We start from the raw sequence: 24,153 nt of genomic DNA, 5'->3' as shown, positions 1-24,153 counted from the left end.
TAAGAACACATCCACTAACCAAGCATCCCTCCGTGCTTCTGTCCAAATGCTGTTCGGTGCCCCCTGCACGTGGAGTTTCCTGTTGGCCTACCTTTCAGACCTGTTTGGCCGTGTTGAGGCCGTGTGGAACTGCGTGCTTCACAGGAGTCACTTTAATAATGTTACCAGGAGTGTTATGGTCTGTCTTTATCATATAATTAAATAATGTAATTATTACATAAAGCAGTGAAATATGAGTACAGAAAGAAGAACTTGTATTAAAAAAGTATTTTATATATTTGGGAACAATGACCTAAAGGCCAATTTCTGTTAAAAAAAAACAAAACAAAGCCCCAAAACCCAGCTGTCAAGTTAAATGTAAGAAAGGCAACTAAAAAATGGGTAAAGGATAAAACTATCAAAGGGATTCCAATTTAGTTCATAAATATCTTCTAAGTTTTGCCTAGATTTGAAAGATACTGAAGCTAAAAGTATTTGGCAGTTTCTTTGTGGTTTAAGCCAAAAAGGCACTGTAGATTTCATCGTGGGCACATCGTTACAGACATGGCCTTAGCTGATTGTCAAATAAAGGCCCATCTGTCGAATATAAATCAGTAGAAGATCTCCCAAATGAAGCCCACCCTGACGGCGCTGTAAGAGGGTCCCCGCGGAAGCATTTTTCCTCCTGTTTTACAGACGAGGGCTCCAAAGGCCCCGGAGGACCCAGACTTCGGCAAGAATAAAGAGATGCAGGGATCATAATTTATATTGTTTTGTGTCCTGTTGTCCGTCTCTGCCTTCAGAAGGTCACGGGTCTGATTTTAGACGGCCTATAAATGTGGAGCTTTGACGGGCCTGAGAGCCTCCTTATTACAATCAGGTCGCAGCGTCCACAGAGGGCACTGGTCTTTCCAAGTCCCTGAATGTTTCAACCGGGACAAAGGGGAGTGTCCTCACTCTACTCCTGGGAGTGGTGACTCTGCTCTGTGTGGCATCTTCTCCTCTGAGAGGAGAGACTTGCTAAGCAACAACTTTCTTCCTCCCAAGCCAACATCAATGTCATAGCAGAGATGAGCCGTCCGATACTTGGAACTGGACGCTGTTCGCATGTTCTTCTGGCTTCTTCGGGACTGCAGTGTCTTCCTCCGACAGGTGCAGAGACTGAAGTGTCAGGAATAAGTGGGGAGCATGGAAGCCTTCCTTTCGGAGAAACTAATAACCGTTCCATCACTCAGTAAAACAACCCAGGTGTGCGTACGTGTCCCTGGGTGCGCCCCACTGGTTAATCACATTCCTTATGGACAGGTGTTGTGGCGGAATTCGTCCTTCTCAGATCTGGAGAGAGAGGTCTCTTCTTCTTTGAGCTCTGGATTTTGACAAATGGTGTATTATGGGATGTGGGCGTATTTCTGCTGAATGCCTGCCTTGATTAGTGTGGAGCTGCACACACAGCCGGCTGGAGCCCCACCCACACCTCCCAGAGCCACTCCATCAGGAAGCGTCTTCTCCCTCCCATTGTGGCTGTATGGGGAAGTGTGCTTTACATATGCAAATGTGAGCCCACGTGTGGCTTAATAATTATCAGCTGGAGATTCTGTGGATGAGCAGCTGAAGTGACTCATCAGGAGAGAACCTGAGTGAACCATTTCTAGGCACCCTCCACCCACCATTGGCTTCCAACCAACCTCTGAATACTGTGGTGATTGCAGACAACGGTCTGTGATTCCCCCCCCTTTTCTCTTCTCCACTTTCGTGGGACCACAGTCTGCCAGCCCAGTCTTCCCGACCTGTTTAGAATCACGTGCACATCTTCCCCTGCCCTCACCTCCTTTCAGTGTTGTGGGCTACAGAAGGCAGAGTAGACGCCCCCCTGCACTTTCTGTGGTGGGATTGCTTACAGCCCCTTGTACTCCCTGCAGTAGCTCACCTGCCTGGGCAACTGACAGCATCCTTTTAAAGGACACAGGATGGCTCTGAGGCAGGATACCCAGGATGTCCAGATGAAGACAGCAGGGCGCTCCTCCTCTTATGCTTCTCCTTTTCTTTCTTCCCTGTGCACCCTTGCCCTCCGGGGGGCCTGGTGGTGCATTTGGGCTGCTGGGTTGGTTTCACCTGTTTTAGCTGTGACTGGCAGAGTCCAGTGGGCTTTCAGAAATGCTGTTTAGATGCTGTTTGTATTGATCTGTCTGAAGGAAGTTCCTTCCCTTCTTCATTCTTGTCGAAACCGTTCTGCTTCTTATCTTTCTTGTAAGTGTGTCCCTTGCTTGTCACGTGGGAATGCAACTTTTATTTTCTGGAAAGATCTATTTAAAGGCAGAAGATAGAGTGAAAACAGGTTTTTTTGTTTTTTTTTGGAGGAGTTCAGTTTAACCTGCTCCTTTTACTGTTTTTTTGCAGTACATCTTTGCAAGTTCCTTAGGGTCAACGAGTATCTGTTTCTTTTTTAAAATGAGAACGACATAAGCTGCCTCCAACAATTGGGACTTAGATAATGTGAGACTCAGCCAGAGTGGATGGTTAGTAAGGGAGCTATAATTATGACCCTTATTTATTTATTTTTAATGTATTTTTTAAGATTTTATTTATTTATCTTTAGAGGGGAAGAGAAAGAGAGGAGGAGAGAAATATAGATGTATGGTTGCCTCTCGCATGTCCCTTGCTGGGAACTGGCCTGCAACCCAGGCATGTGCCCTGACTGGGAATTGAACCATGATCATCTGGTTCACAGGCCCGCACTCAATCCACTGAACTACACCAGCCAGGGCTTATGACCCTTATTTAGATCCAGTTCTGTCAGTGAACAATTCCTTTAATTGCTTGTACTTATTGATTCAGTCTTTCAAGGCATTTATTGGGTGCCTACTATGTGTTGGTTCTAGGCCCGGAGATACAGTGGTGGATGAGACAGAGCCACAAAAGACCCTAACCCAATATTGAACTTGTATCCTGGGTGTGGACACACAGGCAGATGAGAAGGGGTGTGTGTGTGTGTGTGTGTGTGTGGCGGGGGCGGGGGCAGTGCTGCGGTGTGTGTGCCATGGAGAAGTGAGAGAAACACTGAGCTGGTGTGGGAGGGCAGGGTCGGTCAGGGTGGCGTTGTTCAGGCTGGTTTACAGATTCTTCTCTGAGGAGTGGTGTCTCAGCAGAATCCTCAGTTAAGAGGGCGGAAAGCCAAGAGCAAGTGCAGAGGCCCTGAGGTGGGAGAGTTCTTGGTACATTGAAGAAGCATCTGCAGGGCGTGTGGCGGGCAGAGCAGGACTGGAGGATCGTGTTAGGTCAGAAAGGTAACTGAGGTGAAGGTTCTGTGGGACCGTGCCATCCACCGTAAGACATTTGGGGTCTGTTTTAAGTTTGACGGGAGCCCCGTGACAGAGGGTCTGTGCAGACTAGGGACCTGAGGACCATTGTTAAATGTCATCTGGCTGCTGAGTGGCAAGTAGACTGTCTGAAGCAGAGTGTCCAGTAAGGTGGCGATTGACTGGGTGCAGGTGAGAAATGGCCAAACCTGGGGCTGCAGCAGTGTTGGAAAGAACAGTTGGGGAAAAGTTGGAAGGTGCAGCCAGCACTCAGATATATTGCTCGTGCAGCATCTGTGAACAGCGGAGAAGAATTTTAAGAATGAGCCCTATGTTTTTGGCCTGTGCAAGAGTGACGCCCTTTGCTGAAAGAAGGACCAGAAGGTTTTGGGGATAGGAATCAAGGTCTGTCCTTGGGATGTGGGAGTAGCAAGTGACTCCCGAGTCCTCTCTTCCCACAGCGTAGTGAGTGCATGAAAATGTCCAGTGCTTACTGGTGCTATGTAAGACACAAGGGAATCGAAGGAGATTCAACATGGACCCTGCCTTCGCTGGCCTGGTGTCTGCCCTGAATCGGTGTTGGGGGATGGGTAGGCAGAGGGTGAACCAGGATACATCAACAGCCCCAAAATGTAGGAAGAGCTACTACCTTAAATCCATGTTATAGAAGGTGGCAGGAAATCCCGTGACAGTGAGAGGAATGGCGTGGCCAGCTGACCCTGAGCAGAATAGAGGACGCTTCCAGGGATTTTCCAGGGAGAGGTCGAAGAGCCAAAGGTAACTCACCAGGCGGCCATGCCTGCAAAGGAAATAGCACAGATACTTAATGCTTGTTCCAATGGCCGGTCATGCGACCCAGGAACGTCGGGTAGGGCCTGCCACGTGTAAGGGCTTTGGAAAGAGTGGTCAGTGAAGATCACTGGTTCTCTGGGGTGCAATTCGGGATCAGAAGGTGGAGTTGTGAAGTGCAGGAGATTTCAGCAGCAAATCCAAGAAGTCCAGCAAGGCCTGGATTGGGTTTTTTTGTTTTCTTTACAAAGCAGCTTCTTCGTCCCCGCCCTAACACGGCCCCTGAGGCCAGTCTCATTAGGTGGGCTAGTCTCAGGCAGGCCTCTGTCCTGAAGGGGGTTCTTCTCTTTGGGGCCAGGAACTGGGACCTGGTACTGGAGGCCCCGCTGTCAACCATCTCTTGCCTCCTCTGCGTCTCTCTGTGCTCCCTACACCCCAGCACAGGCTTCTTCTCCACTTGCCCAGAGAAATCCTGGCTTTGCCTCCATGGAGTCAAACTGTTAAAGGTCCTTAGTTTAATTCCTCTTGCTTTTATGTTACTGTTGGAAGCACCTTATAAAAGATTACCATCATCCCAGGAGTAGGACTTGGAAGAAAATAACCATCTGTCAATAGTAGAGACGGTAGGTTTTGCTTAATAGGCATTAGCACAATGTTTTACCCAAACATCTGTCTTGCTCTTGGTAATGTCTTATCTTTGCCAAGTGCCCGTCCTGAGAAAGCCTTATGTGTGTCAAGCTGAGCTCCCGATAAAATCTCCTCCTCTCTCCCTCCCACATCTCTCCCGACGAAACTTCATTCTTCATTTCCAGTTTCTCCCTACAGGATAGTTTGGATTTGTCAGGAAAGAGTGAAAAAGGGAACGATGAAGGTTTTTTTTTCTCTTTATTTCAGCATGGATACTGTCGGGAATTGGACTATAGCTTTAAGTCAGTCAAGCTGATGAGGAGGGTGGTAGACTTTGTGAGGAAAGGACAAGACAGAAACGGAGAGCAGCCTTTTGTAGGCGCGGGGACGCTCGGGCAGGCGTCTGCGTGTGTTCGCTTGTTTTTCATTCACACTTGGGCTGAGGGTGGGAACACTGGTGTAGGTGACTTGGCAGTTTTGCGGGAAAGGGGTGCAATGGAAGGAATCCACCCCCGTGACAAAAACACTCACGTCCTCTCTGCTGTGAAACGTGTTAGAATATTCCTTATAGCATCGACTCACATGCAAGGGCAGATGCTGCTTTCTCAAGTTCAACTGGTGGAGACCAACGCTGGAGCAAAGCATGACTGATGTTAAAGAGCTGCATGGGGGTAGGAGGTGATCAGAGATGACTGGAGTGTGGATTCGCTGTGCTCTCACACGCAGGTCGCTTCTCCTGGTTTGGAAGGAATGTCTCCTCGCATTTTCTGGGGCGCAGTGTGTTGGCACGCGCCAACGGTGGTCACGAAAACAGCCTGGTGACCTTGACTGCTGTTGAGTCGTTCAGTTGCATGAAAACAGAGCGCCCCGTCCACGATCTTCTGCCTTGTGTGGCGGTGATCTGAACGCCACGGACCAACATCTTTCCGTCCCTGCTTACACCCCCCGGGTAGCCAACAGCAGTGGGGTTGGCCAGCTTTAGAAGCGGAAACACTCAGTTTCTCGTGCTGTGGGGCCAGTAGTTCAAAAACCAACTGTCTCAAACTTTTAGAACCTAGACTATTTGGCCAAAACCGACTTATGTGAAGCTTTGAAATCACTGAATCTCAAGTTTCAAGGGGCAAAACACTGACATCATGGCTCATTAGGGTACATTTCAGCACTCACAGCCAAAATCCCGCTACGGATACAGCAAATGGTGCTAAAAATGTCTTCATTTTCTTGACTTAATGAAGCTCTTTAAGACAAGGTTCTGGGAAATAATGTCATATCGCATTTCGCCTGGGATGAGGAGACAAATCTCGGCTTCTTTCCCAGGCCTTGTGGCTGCAAGTTCTCTTTTTCGAAGCCTGCGAGGAGCTCTTTTCTCACTGTTGTTCAGTCTCGGCCAGAGATCGCCAAGTCCTTTGCTGGAATGAAAGTTGGCTTTGGGTGCCAAAGACAAAGATAACTCCCAGAAAATCACTTTGGGGAGTGTGGGTGTGAAACATTCCCTGTTTACCCCCTAACAAGCGAGCACCCATTATGTGCTATATTGCCACTTCCTCCCCACAGCCAAGCTGGGTCCACAGTCTGGAATGTCGGGAAGTGGCCCGCGGGACCTGTGTCTTTGGACTTGGACCTGGAAACCGCTCAGAAGTGGTAACTCATCAGCTTGTCATGTGGACATCCAGTAACCAGAATTTAAAAAAAATTTGATTGTTAAATGTGAGACTTTTAAATGGAACTGAGTTTTCTAAAATGATCTTGGCTCTGCTGTTTGTTTTGCAATTGCAAAGTGCATCAAAAGGAGCATTGTATTGTCACTCCTTCTGTGTTTAAAAGACATTTTAAGATTCTTACTTGATGAACACGGCCTAACGTGGAATGTGAAGAATTGGAGAAATCATGGAATTGAAGGGACCTATCAGTCACGAGAAAGGACCCTGGCACCAGGGAGTCCAGAGGGTCCAGCAGCTGCAGCAGTGGCCCTGCTTTGCAGAGAGCCCTCATCCTGCTGGGAACGGGATTCAGAGGATCAAAACAGCCCCAAGCTGGTAGGAGCTGCCATCCGGGCAGCCTGGGTTCTAGGAAGCCCGGCTTACGTGCTGGGTGCTGTTCGGGGAAGGGGAAGCTGGGGCCCCAGTCTGAGCAATAGTGGGACTGCAGTGTGGTGGTGCTGCAACCGCCTCTGCACTGAAGCCAGTTCCTGAAAGTCACCATAAGGGGCCACCGGGCGTGCTTACAGAGAGGGTTATGATGCCTCAGCCAGAGGCTTTCGGGTATGCCTGAGCTAATCCGTGTTTCCCAACCTTGACTCCACATGAGACTCTCAGGAGGGTGGATGCTTCCAAAAGTGCTGACGACTAGACCCCCAACCCATGAGATTCTAAGCTACTTAATCTGGGATGGGGCCTGTGCCCATCAATATTTTTTTAAAGTTTCCCCAGGGAGTATAATGGTAACAAGGATCGAGAAGGACTGGCCCAAGCAGCCAGGGATGAAGCAGTAGCAACAACAAATTAGACTGGACTTGTCTGGAGTGGGCTGGATAGGAGATGTTCTGGTTTGAGGCAAAAAGAGCAGTTGAGTTGAGGCCAGTGACCGTGGGTTCGAGGTTCTTCCTTGGTCATTTGGTGCTGGGATGGTATTGAGCAAGTTAAATCATGTGTCTCTTTCTCTCGTTTTATTTTTCAAATAGGGATGGTGGAAACACTCACTTCGTTAAAGTGTTGTATAAACTATGATGAGGCGATACGCAGCCTGCAGGTACTTCTTAGGCACTAACCAAGTGTTCATTGAATTTGGTAGATGACCTTGCAGTAGATGGAGTTACTTCTGTATGTTGTCAAACTGCAAAGTGTGGTGGGAATAGGACCGTCATGTAGAACGTTATCCCTAGCACCTACGATTGAGGCCGGCAGGGACAGGGAGGAAGGGAGAGTAAGCAAGGAGACGGAGGTTCTGGGACACGGTCTGCAAACCAGGCAGGGCCCGAGGCTGAGTCTGACCCAGCCCTCACTTTTGTAAATGAAGTTTTGTTGGGACACAGCTGTGTCCATGCGTCATGTATTTGTGTCTGCTTTTGCACTACGATGACAGGGTCAAGTGCTAGCATCAGTGACCGCATGGCCCATAGCAGAAACCACATTTACTCTCCGGGGCTTCCAGAAAACGTTTGATGACCCCTGTTTTAGGATAAGATGAAAAGGCTTGGTTTGGGGTAGAATGTCTGAAATAGAATGAGAGAAGCAAGTGCTTCAAACACCAGGAAGGAAGCACTGCCAGGCCCTGGTGACAGATTGTACGTGGGGGGACTTTGCCATATAAAGGTTAAAGAATGCAGCGTCTTCATCACGGGGAGAACGAGGCAGGGGACGGCCCTCCCGAAATCTGGGCATGAGTGCAGGATCTTAGTGTCTGTGACCACAGAGATCTGTCTAGGTTCTGTCACCGCTAGAAGAGGCTGGTCTGAGCCCCCTCCATGGGTGGCCCCAGGGCTGGAAGCCCACCCAGGTGCCTGCCCCGCCTCTGTTTATGGGGCCTGCAGTTCTGTCTCTTTGCAAAGGGTGGACCCCATGCAGCCTGAGTGCCCTCACCCAGAGACAGTCAGTGCACGCAGATGGACCCAGATCATCGCTTAGGACGCGTGGGGTGGCACGTGCCTAATCTCTGTCACCACACTGCAGGGAGGCTGATTGTCAATCTACCGTTTTTGTTCCGAATCTTAGATGTTCTTTATTCTTAATTCCGTGCATTCATTTCAAGTGGAGTCAGAGATTCCAATCGGATGATAAATGTATGTTTGTTGAGAAATGTATGTATGTTTTGGAGGGAGGCAGAAGGTGTTGTAAACTAACGTTTTGAATGATGTCTCGTTTAACATTTTAAACTCAAAGTGGGCTGAGCCACAGATCGACACACCTTGGTGTTATGTGACCGAGATGCACCTCGCAGACAGACTACGTGCATCTGAAAAAATGGAAACCTGGAGGAGAGGTACTAGAGAAGCAAAGGCAAAGGGGGCCCAGAAATTAGGAATTCTGTTTGCTGTTGTCTTAGTGTGTCCTGTTGCAGACTGGGAGGGGTGGGGGCGGACAGAGGAAATGTGAGTGTCTACTCTGAATCGGCCTAATGCATGCTTTTGCAGTCACCAGCGTCCCCCAGTTTCCAGGTGGCGACACTGAATCACAGAGAAGCTAAGTAGTTTGCCTAAGTTTATTATTAGTAAGTGGCAAGACCATAATTTGGAGTCTGCTCTTTCTTATTCCAGTCTCATGTTTTTGTGACAAGATTTGTTTTGTTCATTCTCTTGGTTATCTGTCCCTCGTCCCCTAGCATTTAATATTATAATGAGTCACTTTAGTTTAAGACTTGCTGGGTCTGTTTTTTCATGCTTTTTTTTTAGTTCTGGATGCCAGTCTTTCCCTTTGTTTGTTATTCACATGCTTTAATAAGCATGCCAGGCCCTGGGAATGAAGAAACCAGATATTGGACAGCGGCACTCCTAGTATGGTCTGCAGATTATTGTCTGCCCTTGTTAGAGTTCCCCAGAGAAACAGACCAATAGGGTGTGGGGGTGTGTGCACAAAGAGATTTATTATAACCGATTGGCTCACCTGATTACGGAGGTGGTCACGTTCCAAGATCTGCAGGGTGAGTCTGCAGGCTGGAGCCCCAGAGGAGCCACCGTGTCATTCTGGTCTGAAGGCCAGCAAGCTCCAGACCCCGGAAGATCCAGAGTTTCAGTTCAAGTCCGAAGGCAAGAAACACACACACACCTTGAAAAACTAATGTCCCAGTTCAAAGGCTGCGAGGCAGGAATTGTAACTCTGTCTTACACAGGGCAGGGTCAGCCTTTGTGTTCCATTCAGGCCTTTAGCTGATGGGGTGAGGTCCCCACCTACATTGGGGAGGGCAGTCTGCTTTACTCAGTCTAGCGATTCAAATGTTAATCTCATCCCCAAACTCGCAGAATCATGTTTGACCACGTATCGGGACACCCCGTGGCTCAGGCAAGTTGACATGTAAAATAAACTCTCTCACAGTTGCCAAACTGTTACCAGTCTGCGACACAATGAGTGTGGAAGCTGAAAGAGTGCACGTAGGAACTTCTGCGGCACTTGGACACACATCAAACATGTGATCAGTAGACTTGTCTTGATGAGCAGGGTATAGACAAATGTGTTGAATTCAAGTGATAAATTTTACACGGGGCAAGCCATGTATTAGGACCAAATTTTTATCCAGGATGGCTTGGGGCGGGCTGGTGGGGGTTGGGGAGGACTCTTTCTTCATTACTAACTGAAAAATACTGCTGGAGGCACAGTCGTTTTCATAGGCCAAAAATCTCATGTGATGGGTCTTATAATGACGATTTGTACACAGAACAGGGGGTTGTTCTGGGAGAGACCAGAGCCCTTAAGACATCACAGAGACGTACAGAACACATCTAAGGTGGCCAGCCTTTCACCACCCTAACCCCCTCGCCAACTAGCCCTGGAGGGTTAGGAGAAGCTGCAACGAGAAAACCAGGAGCCAGAGAGATGAGTGATCCAGGAACAACAGCGAGGGTCAGGAATAAATGCAGAATGAGCCACAAATGTGGCAGAGAAGTGGGGCCCCACTTACCCACCTCTGTCCACGCAGCGTCGCCTCGATTGGCCACGGTGGAGATGCAGGGCCCATCTGCCGTGAGCCTGGAAGATGAGAGCCGGGAGGAGCCTGGAGCCTGTCTCCAGCACACTCCCTTTCCAAAGCAGCAACTGGCTGAGGAAGAAAGAGGGGTCAGCTCGAGCCAATGTCCCTTAAAACAGACACACATCAGAAATTATAATCCTGCCCTTTGCTGAGCACTGGGTACATGCCAGGCACTGGGCATAGCGTGAGTGCTGACTTTTCCAACGTGACCTCCCCTCTTTGAGGCCTGGCATTTATTATTTTGTCTGTCTTCAGTGGTGACAGAGTTGTAAAGTGCAGAAAACACCCGGACGTCTTTGAGAGCAAAGTTTGGTGAAGGACATCTGGGGTCTGAGGAGCATAGAAATTGGCGCAGAACGTTGAGAGCACTTCCCCGTCAGGATCCCTGGAATCGTAGTGGCTTAGGGTTTGCCTAATTATCCTTTCTTTATAAGCACATAATCAAAGAATTAAAATTTACTTTTCGTAAGCGTGTAGAATGTGGGGCTTTCTGGAGAGGCGTACGGGAGGTGATGCAGCCCCCATGGGATACCTGCCTCATCGTCTGCATTTGCCTGGATGACCTTTGACCTACCTAAAGCTGAAGGCGAGAAGGTTCAGAGATGCCACATGTCAAAGCAAACCACAGTGTGGCTTGCTCCCACGTGCTACTCAGAATAGTGCTGTGTTCAGAACATTTGCAGCCTTTGACATTATCACCTCATCTTACCTGTAGGATCGCCAACCCCAGGGGGAAGGAGTTGGAGGAACTACTTTATACTGAGTGACTCCCAGCTATGGGCACAGTACTCAGTGCTTTGTATTTGGGTATCTTACTTGGGCCTTCCCTCATCCTCGTAAGGTTAGCATTTCTGCTCCCATTTCACAGAAGGGAATACTGAAGCTCAGAACACTTAAGTAGCCCCTCCAAAGAACACCCTTGGAGTTCCCATTCATTGTTAGTGTTGTGGGCTTCCAGAGTTTCTCGGGTTTCTGCCCAGATGTTCCCTAAGACCCCCGTATCCCAGAGTGCCTGGACCTCTAGCTCTCCTTGATTCGAATCATGCTGCACCACAGTGGGGACATGCCTTAGCTTTTCGAATCTCAAGTTTCCTCACCCGTAATGGGGACACCAGTTGCCACCTGCTTGTGCTATGATGACCTGACATTCTCTGCATGAACTACCCAGTACATGCAGACATGCCACAGGCGCTAGACAAAGTGTGATTCTGCCCACCGCCAGGCTCCATGCTCATCTTCCCCACCCCTGCTGGCCACGCTGATGTCAGCTGAGAAAACGCAGTTGCTGTTAGCTGCCTATTCTCTTTTCATTCTCCGTGGAACTAATTTGATTCGACCAAACAGGGAGACCCATTTCATAAGCCTGGGTCAGAGCTTGTAATTGTCCAGCTTGGCGACAACGCAACCCCAATCAACCTGTGATCTCCCGTCCCCCCACACTCACCTTGGCCTTTGCTTTGTACTCCTGGGCAGCGTAATTCAGCGGGTCGGTATTTGCTGCATTCATGGTAGAGGACGGGGAGCTCAGGAGTTTCACCCCGAGGTGATTAGGAGGAAGAAAGGGGTTGTGTTTGTGAAGGCCCAGAGACACATCAAAGGCCCTGGGCCGAGGCCATGCAGTCCACAGCGCAGGTGAGCCCCACAGGGCGGAATCCACCACATTCTTTGATCCTCAGGTTTATCAGTCACACCGACTCTCGGGGACATTTTGAAAGCTCAGTGGGGTCTGGGCAGGAAGTAGAAAAACTTGAAGTACAAAAAAAGAGGAGTGTTTCTGGCAGGTGGCCGAGAGAGGGTAATTTGCTGGAGATGCGATTTTTCTCCGTCTCTGGGGCAGCCACGGTGGAGCTGGATGCCGGGATTTCTGGGGTGTAGGGACAGAGGAGTGACACCTTTTGGTGCATCTGGTGTCCCTGGGGCTCCTCAGTGGTAAGCATGCATTAAGCGCCTGCTGTACACAAGATGGTATGCTAAGTATCCTGGGGAGATGGGGTTTCACATTGATAATTTTTTAAATGTGTGGCTATCTGTATAGCGTATTATAAAACTGCATTTAGGTGGAAAGTGTACAGGCTTGGGCATATGAAATAGCGGGGTATGCATTCAGGCATCAGCACACTCTGTCGTGTGACTTTGAAAGACCTACTTGTCTTCTCCATATGATTGTCAAATGGAGTGGTGCTGGCCCTCAGCTTGACCGTAACTGCTTTTCTGGGAAAATTTTGAGATTGATCACGTTACTACTTTCTTCTTCCTGTTGCCCTTCACTATTTTACTGTTGGCATGGCCTCCACCCTTCCAGCATTTACTGGATATTATGGTAATGTAACCACAGAGAGGAGGAAGACCAGCCTTTGTCCTCATCGAACTCCTAATCTTCATAGGATACATTTGATAAAATAATTTATGACAGATACACGTATATGGTTTTTGTAGTGCTCATGTACAAAATACTTTGGGGATATGCTGAAGGATATTTTCTCTGCCATTCGAAGGCTTTTATGGGAGGTGATGCTTCTGAAACAGGGTTTTGAAGGATGAATAGGAGTTTGCATAGGAAAAAATAGGTGGGCTTAATCATTATTCATATCCCCCCCCCTATTTTCTTCCTTTTTTCGCCCACTTTCATGTCCTCCTACTCCCTTCACTTTCCCTTTCTCCTCTTTCCTCACCTCTGCCTCCTTCCTCGTGTTCATAATGCTTTATTGAAAACAAGGATGTCTACAGAGTAACCTGCCAAGTAGGGAAAAGAAGACAGTGCATTTAATTAGGAAAAATTATATTATGATTGTCTTCTCTAAACAGCATGTTAGTTTTTATCGCCGCAATAAGTCATTCTGTTCTCCACTTCGTTCCCAGTTCAGTCTGGATGGGTTTATTTGTAACCCATTTTCCATCTGTTTTCCCTTGTAAATGGGATTGTGAAAGGAACTTTGCTCTGCAGTAATGGCTGTCTAGGGTACATGCAGGGGCTGGGGTGTGTTTCAACCCGGGTTAACTCTTCCCTGGTCTTTCTGTGCCCACAGATGGAAAGCCTGTGTCCCTGTCTCCACTGGAGTCCCAGCCACACAGCCCACGGTACTCAGCCTCGGGCCAGCGGGAACGCGAGAGCCTGGAGGTGCGCATGCGTGAGGTGGAGGAGGAGAACCGGGCACTCCGCAGGCAGCTCAGCCTGGCCCAGGGCCGGGCCCCAGCCCATCGCCGTGGCAACCACTCCAAGACCTACTCCATGGAGGAGGGTACTGGGGACAGCGAGAACCTTCGTGCTGGCATCGTGGCGGGCAACAGTTCCGAGTGTGGGCAGCAGCCGGTCGTGGAGAAGTGTGAGGTAAAGAACATCTGAAGCCATCCGAAGGCCCACCTGTCCCCACCTCTTGCAAATGTTGCCCTGGAAGCACTGCCAGGTGCCTGAACGGGGCTGCCATTCTTGACCCAGTCCTGGGTGTGAATCTGGAATGGTCATTAACTTTGCTGTTGGGCCTGACAGTTCGTTAGCCTCTGAGCCTCGGTTTTGCCATCTGAAAAATGGGAGTGAGAAAACATATACTATAAAGTTATTAAAAGGCGCAAGCTGGTTGAACCCACCTCTCCTTTCTTTGCAGTTCGTTTGGACCTGCAAAGGTTTATACACCTACTTGTCATCCTGACGACCCTTGTTACTTAGACTACAGTGTTGAGTGGTGCACCTGGGGTTGCAGCCCTGCTGGTCAGCTCTCTTGGGTCTCATTTGCACTTTGCGAACAGCTCCTGCAATTCAGAAGACTTGTTGCTTATCTAAGGCAGCAGTTTGAGCTTTTATAGCTTGATGTCATTTTCCCTCTTTCAGAGTATGCTTTATTTCTTAGTAACTCTTTGGACATTTGTAAAACCTACCAACCCTTCGACCTACCACCTCTCACCTCCCCCCATTCATGTAGCCATGATTATATGTGTACTGAGTACACACACACTCTTCTCTGTCTCCTCTCCTCTTCCTCTCCTCTTCCCTTCCTTTTCCCTTCCTCTTCTCTTCCCTCATTTCCTGCTTCTTCAGTTCTCTCGGACATGACTTAGAGCACCTATTAAGAGCGAGACCCTTTGAGACACACAGAAGCCTGATTTTTTTACCCCAGCTCTGGTGCTTTCTGCTGTGAGTGCTTGAACGAGCTACCCAAACTCTCTGAACTTCAGATGCCTTGTAAATAAGTTTGAAAAACTAGTATCTCCTTCATGGAATTCTCGTGAGAGTTAACTGGGATGTCCATATAAAGGTACACATAGTGTGCTTTCAGTTACGGGCAATTTTGAAATGATTTTTAGGTAGACACAGGTATTATGTGCTGTTTCTTTATTTCATTTCCTGGGCACAATCTCAGAATATTAGACTTCAAACTTCCTGAAGAGACAGCTTTGCAAACTCGAACCCATTCATGTGAATGGGGTGATTTCTAGTATTTCTAGTATTTCTAGACACTGCACAGTGTGTTGCAAGGGAGTGTAGGGCTTATTGAGTGATGTAGACCAGTTCTATGGAAGGTCAGTGGCAAGTGCGGAGACTCTGGACGGGCACAGTCAGGGAGAAGCCCTGGGGACGGTAGGGCTTCTCTTGGCTGGAGTGTAGAGTGGTGGAGATCTGGAGAGAGGCAGATGGAGTATGTCCAATGAGGAGTGCACACGTGAGTAGGAAAAATATGAAGCAAAGCACTATCCCAGCGGGAAGAATTCAGGACACGGTGAGTTGGTCAGTCAGACGAGCACTGAATACCTGGGCAGGAAATGGCTTTACTGCATTATTATTCATTCATTTGCTCATTGATTCATTGATTCATTCATTCGACAAGTACTTATTGAGCTTCTGTTACGTATCTCACATTGTTCTCTGTGGTGGGACATAGCAATGGATGAAAAAGAGACAAACTTCCTTTCTTCTAGTTCTTGTAGTGTTGGGAGGTGGAGAAAGAGGCAATTAACAAATAGAGAAATGCAAAATGTCAGTGGTATTCAATGCTGTATGTTTATTCAGTCCTGACTGTACACCAGGCCCAGTCTCATTTAATCTCCCATAATCATTGACAGTGGCCTGTATTATTGGACATCTCTATTTTACATCTTTGGTAGTGGGGACTTGTCCTGGCTGGTGTGGCTCAGTGGACCGAGAGCCAGCCTGTGAACCAAAGCATCGCTAGTCCAGCTCCCCATCAGGGCATATGCGTGGGTTATGGTCCAGGTCCCCAGTTGGGGGCTTGTGAGAGGCAACCAATGGATGTTTCTTTCCCTATCTTTCTCTCTCCCTTCCCCTTTCTCTAAAAATAAATAAAATCTTTAAAAAAGAAAATGGGAACTCAGCAGTATTCACAAATTCCCCTGGTCTAGGCTGGTTTGGGGAGGTCCCTAATCAGGGAAACATCTATTTGTGCCTGGGTGAAAGCTTGTGTGATTTCTGGCAGGTTCTGTGCTCTCAGGGGATGGTCATGGTGTCAGTTTGGAGTAGGTGATGGAATTCTGCTAATTAGGTGGGAAGGCTCAGAAACAGAGCTTTCCCCCTTGAGTATAATAATTTACATTATTATGACCCAGCCCTACTTTTAAAGAACTGAAGAAAAACCAAAAACGTGAAAAACAGAAAAAGAAAATGAAAAGGGAGAAGTGCAATTGAGGGAGAAAAGGGGGATTTCTCTTCCTGTGTGGACAGCAGCTTCCTTCCTCTGTGCAGTTTTTGAGAGGTACACATTCTACTTTTAAAAGGACCTTCTTGCCCTGGCTGGTGTAGCTCAGTGGATTGAGCGCGGGCCTGCGAACCACACAATCGCGGTTCGATTCCCGGTCAGGGCACGTGCTGGGTTGCAGGCCAGTTCCCTGTGGGGGATGCACAAGAGGCAACCATACATTGATACTTCTCTCCTTCTCTCCTTCCCTTCCCCTCTAAAGATGAATAAATAAAATCTTCTTTAAAAAAAAGGACTTTCTTCTCTGAGTGCCCGGCAAAATAGTGTGAGCAAAAGACTATTGGCTTTTGAAGTTGGGAGACGAGTCTAAATGCTGGCACATTCCTAGCTTGCTCATGTGGCATTGAGCAAGTTGTATCACTTTTCTGTACTCACGTTTTCTTGTTTGTAAATTATGGGTTAAAATCAAGTTCCTGCCTCATATCCTTTGGATGGTGGATGTTAGAGTTTTAGGCAGACTCTAAGATAGGTAGGTGTATTAGTATTAGATTTCATTGTAATGTATCAAAAAGCCCAAGGAACGGTGACTCTGCATCTCATTTCATCTTATGGTCAGGAAGTCTGGAGGCTTTTGGTGTAGGGCTGTCAGTGTTAGGGAGGCGGGCTTCCTTTATGGTTCACTTACCTTGCTTGCCTACATTCTCAAGGTCATCTCCTGATGGATAGTGACTGTCAGAACTTCAGTCATGTTGTCCACACTCCAGGTGGCAGGAAGGAAGTAGCATTAGAATGGAGCATCTGACCTCCCTTTAAGAACATGTCTTACACATTTCACATTCAGTTCCTTTTAGGACCTATTGGCTGCACTCTGTTGCAGGGCTGCCTTAAGCTGCCAATGTAGCTGCAAGGGAGCCTGGAAAAGATAGATTTCTTTCAAGGAAGCCGTGTTTTCTACTAACATGTTGGAGGTCTGCTTCTAGAGAAAACAGATAGTATGGTTACAGTGGACATCCTTTGTCACCTAGCAGTCTCCAAACTTGGTTGTACATTAGAATTACATGTCAAAAATGCGTATTCAGGGGACCCACTTAGACTAACCGAGAATCTCTAGGAGTAGGTCCCAAGAATATGAGTATTAAAGCAATCTATTCAGGTGATTCTGAGATAGTAGAGAATGTTTGGAAACCACTGCTTGAAGGCACAACATATAAACACATGAGGGGATTCTTTTATCCCTGCACTCTTTGAAAGATAATGTGGGAATATAGGAATTTGGACCTTTAGGTTGCTTCAGGCTTTTTTTTTTTTTTTAGTCTTTTGACTTGCATCTGAGAATTATATGTTTTTTTCTCTTTCTTTGGCATTAATTGATACCATTACTTCTTAGCCCCCTAAAAAGTGATTGTTGGTAAAATTAGTCTGTGATGAGCCCCCGGTCCTGTTCACATCTTTCACGGATGAATTTGAAAGTCTTGATCTCCTGGTGTCTTATTCCAAAGTGATTTACTGTGGGTGCACATTTACCTTGCGATGCTGGCTTCATACCCATTAGCAATATACTTCCGCTCTCTCCATGGCTTGTTATTTATCAATCGTAGTGAAAACGCTGTAGAGGCAAACAAGAAATGTCATTCCATGGAGTCAAAATAGAAGCAGGTCTTCAGGTGACACGTGGTGGTTACAAGGGCTGAAGCTCGTCCTGCCCGGCTGTCAGGTGCAGGGCCCCGTGACGAAGGACGTCACCTTCATCTCTTGTTGCACTGAAACTTCTCTGGGGTGTGACAGGTATGTCTGAAAACTCTTCTGTGACGATGGCCAGGCCGTCCGCGGAGTCATCTGGTGTTAGAAATACGAGGCCCTCACCAGTCCTTGTGTCCTCTGATCATTTCTTAATTATGTCGTTTTCAACCAGCTGCCCACATTATCCGTGTGTTTCGGGTGTCAAGGCAGGGGTGCTCCCGTGAGGGGCAGGTTTCCGTGTGCCCTGAGACTCGGAGCAGAGTGGCTCTATCTCCACTCGTGCCTATGTATGTGCCAATATGTATATTTTTCTTGCATTGTGGTCTATTTTGGGGGGTCAGCTATGGCACAGCAGAAAAATCACTGGACCTGAGGTCAGAGTTTCTTACTAGGGATTTTTGCTTTGCCACTCACTAGTCATGTGACCTTGGGCAATCCAGGTATTCCCGCGGAGTGCTGCTTTATCGTTAGGAAAGGAGACCTTGTTTTTCCCAGTGTAACTGCAAGGACAAAATGAGATAGCAGGTGGGAAGCTAACTCTGTAGGAGTGTCACGTATACTTATGACAGATACTCCAGTTTCCTATTGCTGTCTAACAAATCACTTAAAACACAGTAGCTTAAAACACCAGTTGTTTTATTACCTCTCATAGTTTGTGTGTGTGTGTGTGTTGGGGGGCTCAGGGATTTGGGAAGTGGTTAGCTGAGTGGTTCTGGTTTAGGGGCCCTCATACCATTGTCCTTAGTTGGTGGCTGGAGCCGAAACAGTGCAGGCCTGGAGCAGCGGGGCTGGCCCCGCATCACTCTGTGTTGACTTGGGGCCTCTCCGTGTGTGTGGCCTCTCTGCAGAGCTAGTCTGGGCTTCCTCACAGCCTGGCGGCTCCAGGGCAGCAGGCTGCTCAGCAGGCATCTGAAGGCTTTAAGTCCAAGTACTCCAGTGAGCAAGGCGGAAGGGAAGCACTTTATGACCTGTCTTTGGAAGTCCCATAGTGTCACCTCTGCTGGTAGTGCAGCCTGTTGGTTGAAACATTCACAAAAGCCCACCCAGTTTCTGGGCAATGGAGACACACCCCATCTCTCAATGGGAGAACTGTCCGTTTGTGGATATGCTGTAAGATAGCAACAATCGACACTGTTGTTATGGAACGTCAGGTGGATGGTACTCTCTGATGTCAGACCACCTTTAAGGAAGAATCTTTCTTTCCTTCTACTCTGTGCTTTGAACTTTTTTCCTTAGTGGTAATGTAATCGGCCTAAAAGTCACCATTGACGCATTTAAAGTGTGCCAGATACCACGCTTACATAACAGAGCTCGTTTAGTCTACACCACATCCTTTCTTCCTTTTGCAGGTGAGGAAACTCCTAAAGGCGAAATAATTATTTCAAAGTCACACTGACAGGTAGAGGTGGGGTTTGCATGATATCTAAGCAGTTGGCTTCCAGCACCCGTGTTTGGAACCACTGTATCAAACGCTCTGTGGATTGTCGCCCTGAAACCCACACTTTTCATCAGCTTCAGCACCCCAGTCCTTCTGTGCCTGGCAGGTGCCTCACTTCAGAAGGCGTCAGGTGACCAGTTGTGATAGAGGGGTCGTCTTTCACACGGGGAGGGGGGTGGCACAGCAGCTCTCCAAGCACTCTTATTTCTCAGTAGGTCTGAACAAGGATGTGTCTGCTCTTTTCTAAGGAAGCTGGGTTGTTTTAAATGGCCTTCCAGATTGCGGCTGCGTTTGTTAGCTCAGCAGGGATTTACCATTTTGCTTTCGGCTTTATGTTTATAAAACTTGTCACCTCTCACCTGCGTTTCTCTGAGCCCCTAACTAACCCACAGTATTTTGGGCTGTTTGATCTCTTTCCTTGTTTGTACTTTATCTGCCAGGATTTCACATACCATCCCAGCAGTGGAGGGGTTGGCCCGCAACCCTCCCGTAATATCGCATTGCTGTTGGATAATGCTGTCATAACATCTGAATTCATACTTCGTTGGCTTCCTTTGTCATGTTCGGGGCTCCTTCAAAGATGCAGATCTGCTAAGATATCTTCCCTCAATGGCAGGCCCTGAACTTAGAAAATGTCGTAGATGGAGGAGGCCTAGTAAGTTTTCTTACACGGTAATTTCAGGGTGTCCTGGCTCCCACCGTATCTTAGGTACCTTCTCTGGCTCTAGTGTTTATTGCCTCATTGAATGTCATCCCCCAAACTTAACAGCTTCAAACAATATGCATTTAGTATCTCATACAGCTCCTGGAAATGATAAACCCAGGAGTAGTTAGGGTTGTGGCCCTAGGTCTCCCACGAGGTTGTAGTGAAGATGCCCACGGGGGCTGTGGTCACCTGTAGGCTTGGTTGGGGCTGGAGGCTGTGTGCCCAAGGTGGCACGCTGGCCTGGCTGGAGCCCCTGTTTCGCTGGGCTCCTTGATTGTCTCCACTGGACTGAGTGTTCTCACACATGACAGCTCGCTTTCCTGGAGGGAGTAATTCAGCAGAGCAAGGCAGAAACTGCACTCTTTTTTATGACCCAGCCTTGGTCGTTCTGTTATATACCATTGCTTCTGCCGAGTTCTGTTGGTCATACATGTCAGCCCTGATAGTGTAGGAGAGTTCACACAAGGCCGTGAATAGCAGGTGGCAGGAATCTGGGAGGACACTCTTGGGGGCTAGCCACCCCCCCTGGCCATTGCCAGGGGCCCCATCTCTGGCAGCCTCCTGTCTGAGTCTCCTGAATGGGCCTGCTTTCATCTGTATCGCTTTCTCCTATAAATTTAATTTTTGAAAATGTACATTTATTGTATTTTTTAATTAAACTAAATCTTAGGGAAAAAATAGGGGCACACAACACACATTAAAAAAAAATGTACCCAAACCAAAAACAAGTAAAGATGCAGCCAGCTTCTCTTACAGACGATGAAACTAAAGTGGGGGGAGAATGACGGTTCTCTCCTCATTTTCCGTAGCCGTGATCGTGGCCCAGGTGATGGATGATTCTGGTGGCTCCCCTCCCCATTCCTGTGTTTTCTGCCCCTTTGTATGTGACGAGGATAGAGACAGTGCCAGCATTGGACGGAGCAGGGGGAACTGGCAGAGCCAAAGGCCCTCCTTCCCTCAGTGGGGCAGAGCCTGTCCCGGTTCTTACGTGATGGGGAGTGGGCGTGAGGGCACAAGGAAGAGACTGAGCCCTGACTTCCTAGAATATTTAGCACTCAAGTCCTTGAAAGTAGAGCCTTATCGTTTCATAAACTTTTATAATAATAATAATGGCAGCTGATACGTATCTCCTATGTATAGGACGCCACGCTGTAAGCCTTTGCATGAATCATCTCAATCCGTCCAACAGCCCTGGAAGCTGATGTGTTTATTATTACCCCCTTTTTCTAATAGACGAGGAAACTGGGGTTCCAGTAGGTGGTGTTACATCTTCACTGACGGGAAGGCGTTTGATAGGTGAGGTGGTACATCAGTGCACCCTAAACTGAGAAATAAGGAAGCTTAGCTAGTCACCCCACCGCGCTCGGTGAGAGCGCAAGCCCCATGAAAGGCAGGGGCAGGCCGTTGAGGGTAAGGAAGCTAATTATACCCGATTTCACTTACTGTGTGAGGATTAGGTGTCGGGCATTGCATTTTATGTATGTTAGCTCATGAAATCATTTTAATCGTCCTGATTTTATAAATGGAAAGGTTTAGGCTTATGGAGGCCACGTAGCTAAAAAGCGCAGATCCACACTGTAAATCTCTTTGGTTTTGAACCGTGGCCCGGTGAAACCACAGAACATGAAATGTGCCCTTGTAATCATTTTTAGGCCTACAGTATGAGTAGTGTGAAGTGTATTCCCGTTGTGGTGCGATGGGACCTTCGGCACTTTCTCATCGTGCAAAACTGAAACCCTGTCAACGTGAAGCAAGTCCTCTTCCACTCCCCCCCCCCTCGCCCCCTGCTGCCTGGCAGTCACTGGTCTACTTTCTGTCTCTGAATTTGGGACTTCAGGCGGCTCACAGAAGTGGGATAGAGCACTCCGCGTTTGCCCTGAAGTGACTGGCTTATCTCACTCAGCACAGTGTCCTCCAAGTTCATGCAAGCTGCAGCACGTGACAGGATTTCCTTCCNACCTTCGGCACTTTCTCATCGTGCAAAACTGAAACCCTGTCACCGTGAAGCAAGTCTTCTTCCACTCCCCCCCGCCCCCTGCTGCCTGGCAGTCACTGGTCTACTTTCTGTCTCTGAATTTGGGACTTCAGGCGGCTCACAGAAGTGGGATAGAGCACTCCGCGTTTGCCCTGAAGTGACTGGCTTATCTCACTCAGCACAGTGTCCTCCAAGTTCATGCAAGCTGCAGCACGTGACAGGATTTCCTTCCCTTTTAAAGCTGAACAATCGTACATTTACATCATACGCAGGGTTTGTTTGTCCGCTCATCCGACAGTGCACATCTGGGTTGTTTCCCCTTCTCCGTGAATAGTGCTGCTATGAACAGGGGTGTGCAAATATCTCTTGCACATCCTGCTTTCGGTGTCTTTTGAGACTACGTAAAATCCATCTCTAAATGTGGGCTTGCTGGGCCATATCAAAATTCTATTTTAAGTTTTCCAGGAACCATTATACCCCGCACCAGGGGTGTCGCACTCATTTTCACTGGGGGCCACATCAGCCTCGTGGTTGCCTCCAGAGGGCCGAAAAGAATTTTAGGACTGTATAAATGTAACTCCTCCTCAACCGTTAAGGAGTTGAAATTACATTCGGCCCTTTGAAGGCAACCGCAAGGCTGATGTGGCCCCCGGTGAAAACGAGTTTGACACCCTGCCCTGTACTGTGGTGGCTGCACCGTTTTGTACTCTCAGCTACAGTGCACAGTGGCTCCTCATCCTCACCGCAGGCCGTAAATCTCGATGCCGTGATATTCTGCTTCCTCCACTGGGGAAGCCAACTGCAGAGCAATCACGAGAGATTTCAGAAGATACACCACCTGGCCTTTTCTCACCTCCTCCACTACCACCCTGTCCTACAGTACATCACCTCTTGCTTACAGTGCCATGAAGCACGCCCCGAGGTGGAGTTTCTCACGTACACTGCCTACAAAGGTGTGTCCAGGGGGCTGGCACCCGAGGGTTCTGTGGGTTTTATTGGATGTGGTCCCCCCAGAAAGGGGCTGACCTTGGAAAGATGGCTTGCTGTCTCCAGGTAGTTCCTGTAGTTGTGACAACTCATGGCCTCACAACTTTTCCTCCACGCAGCGAGCCACATGGACCCCATCGAAGGGGCATTGGGCAGCATCCACCACACTTGGCTTATTGCAGTAACTTCTGGACTGTTCTCTGTTTCCTTGCCTGCTCCCCTACCTCCCACGCATGCCACGCACAAAACGTCCGTTCTCAACTGGCATCTTGAGTGAGCCTTTTAAAATAAAAGTCAGATCATGCCATTTTCAGCTCTGAGCTCTCCAGTGGCTGCTCTGCTCACATAGCAGAAAAGGCAGGTTCTTCCAAACGCCCGTGAGGACTCAGGGTCAGCCTCCTTGGCCCCTCTGGTCCCCCCTCAGCTCGCCCTCACTGCCTCTGTCCAGGCAGCCCAGGCTCCTCCGTGGTCCCAGAGCCCACTGACTACCATGCACTGCTCCCTGCCTGGTGCACTCTGCCTGGAGACCTGAAAGGCTCATTTCCTCCCTTCACATTTGCGTTCCCAGGTCCCCTCTCAGGGATGGCTGCCAGATAAGCTCACTTTAAAATCTCAGCCTTACCCACCACCCACACACACGTCCCCCAAGTAAACTATTTACTCCCATGGCAAGGGCAAGGGTTTGGTCTCGCTGGCTCACGGCTACACCACCAGCACCCACAACTGAGCGGGCAGTAGGTGGTCAGTTGTGCAGTAGGCACTCAATCCTCTTTGTAGAGTGATTGAGTGTTTGGTTCATGTGTGTCAGCTGTCAGGCCAGTCACCGAGAGGCCCCACAGGGAGGAGTGTAACACATGGCGGCCATGGTGGATCCGTACCAGGCCTCATTTGGACAACCCACCTACCCCAAACATGGGTCCACTCTGCCCATTAGACTGCTGTTGACTCCAGGTCAGTCTCACTTGTTCGTGTGCTTTCCATGAAACGTTTGTTTTTCTGATTCCTCAGACTGGGATATTCTTCATAACACGAGCGAATCAGTCCTAGAGCAGGCCAGGAATATGCAGGATGGAGAATGCTGGGTGGGTCTTCTGCTCTTGCTCGTTTATTATTGGGCCTTGCCTTGGGGTCACACCTGGAAGTTCAGCCCATCCTCTCCTCACGGTGGGCCCTGTAGCCTATGCAGCCCACCTGCCCCTGGCTGAGCCCCTGGGGCTTTGGCTTCCACTGCAGTTGGGAGGTGCCTCCTGATTCCTATAAGGCTGAGTGAATTCTGTGTTTTGGGTCCATGA

The 24,153-nt window shown here is 48.5% G+C and overlaps 1 protein-coding gene across 1 annotated transcript in view; it reads left to right on the top strand.

Moving 5' to 3' along the window:
* The window catches only part of LARGE1 (LARGE xylosyl- and glucuronyltransferase 1), a 448,405-nt gene that overhangs the window by 188,282 nt on the left and 235,970 nt on the right, over positions 1 to 24,153 (top strand). Inside the window, exon 3 of the mRNA XM_037068553.1 lies at positions 13,397 to 13,698. Within this exon, the coding sequence (XP_036924448.1) occupies positions 13,397 to 13,698 (302 nt within the window). The remainder of the gene's footprint in view (positions 1 to 13,396; positions 13,699 to 24,153) is intronic.

Source organism: Sturnira hondurensis, unplaced genomic scaffold (assembly GCF_014824575.4).
Source record: "Sturnira hondurensis isolate 20B ecotype Veracruz unplaced genomic scaffold, ASM1482457v3 Scaffold0017436, whole genome shotgun sequence".
Classification (NCBI taxonomy): Eukaryota; Metazoa; Chordata; class Mammalia; order Chiroptera; family Phyllostomidae; genus Sturnira; species Sturnira hondurensis.
The sequence above is the reverse complement of the archived record's forward strand: the minus strand, read 5'-3'. Positions and strand labels throughout refer to the sequence as shown.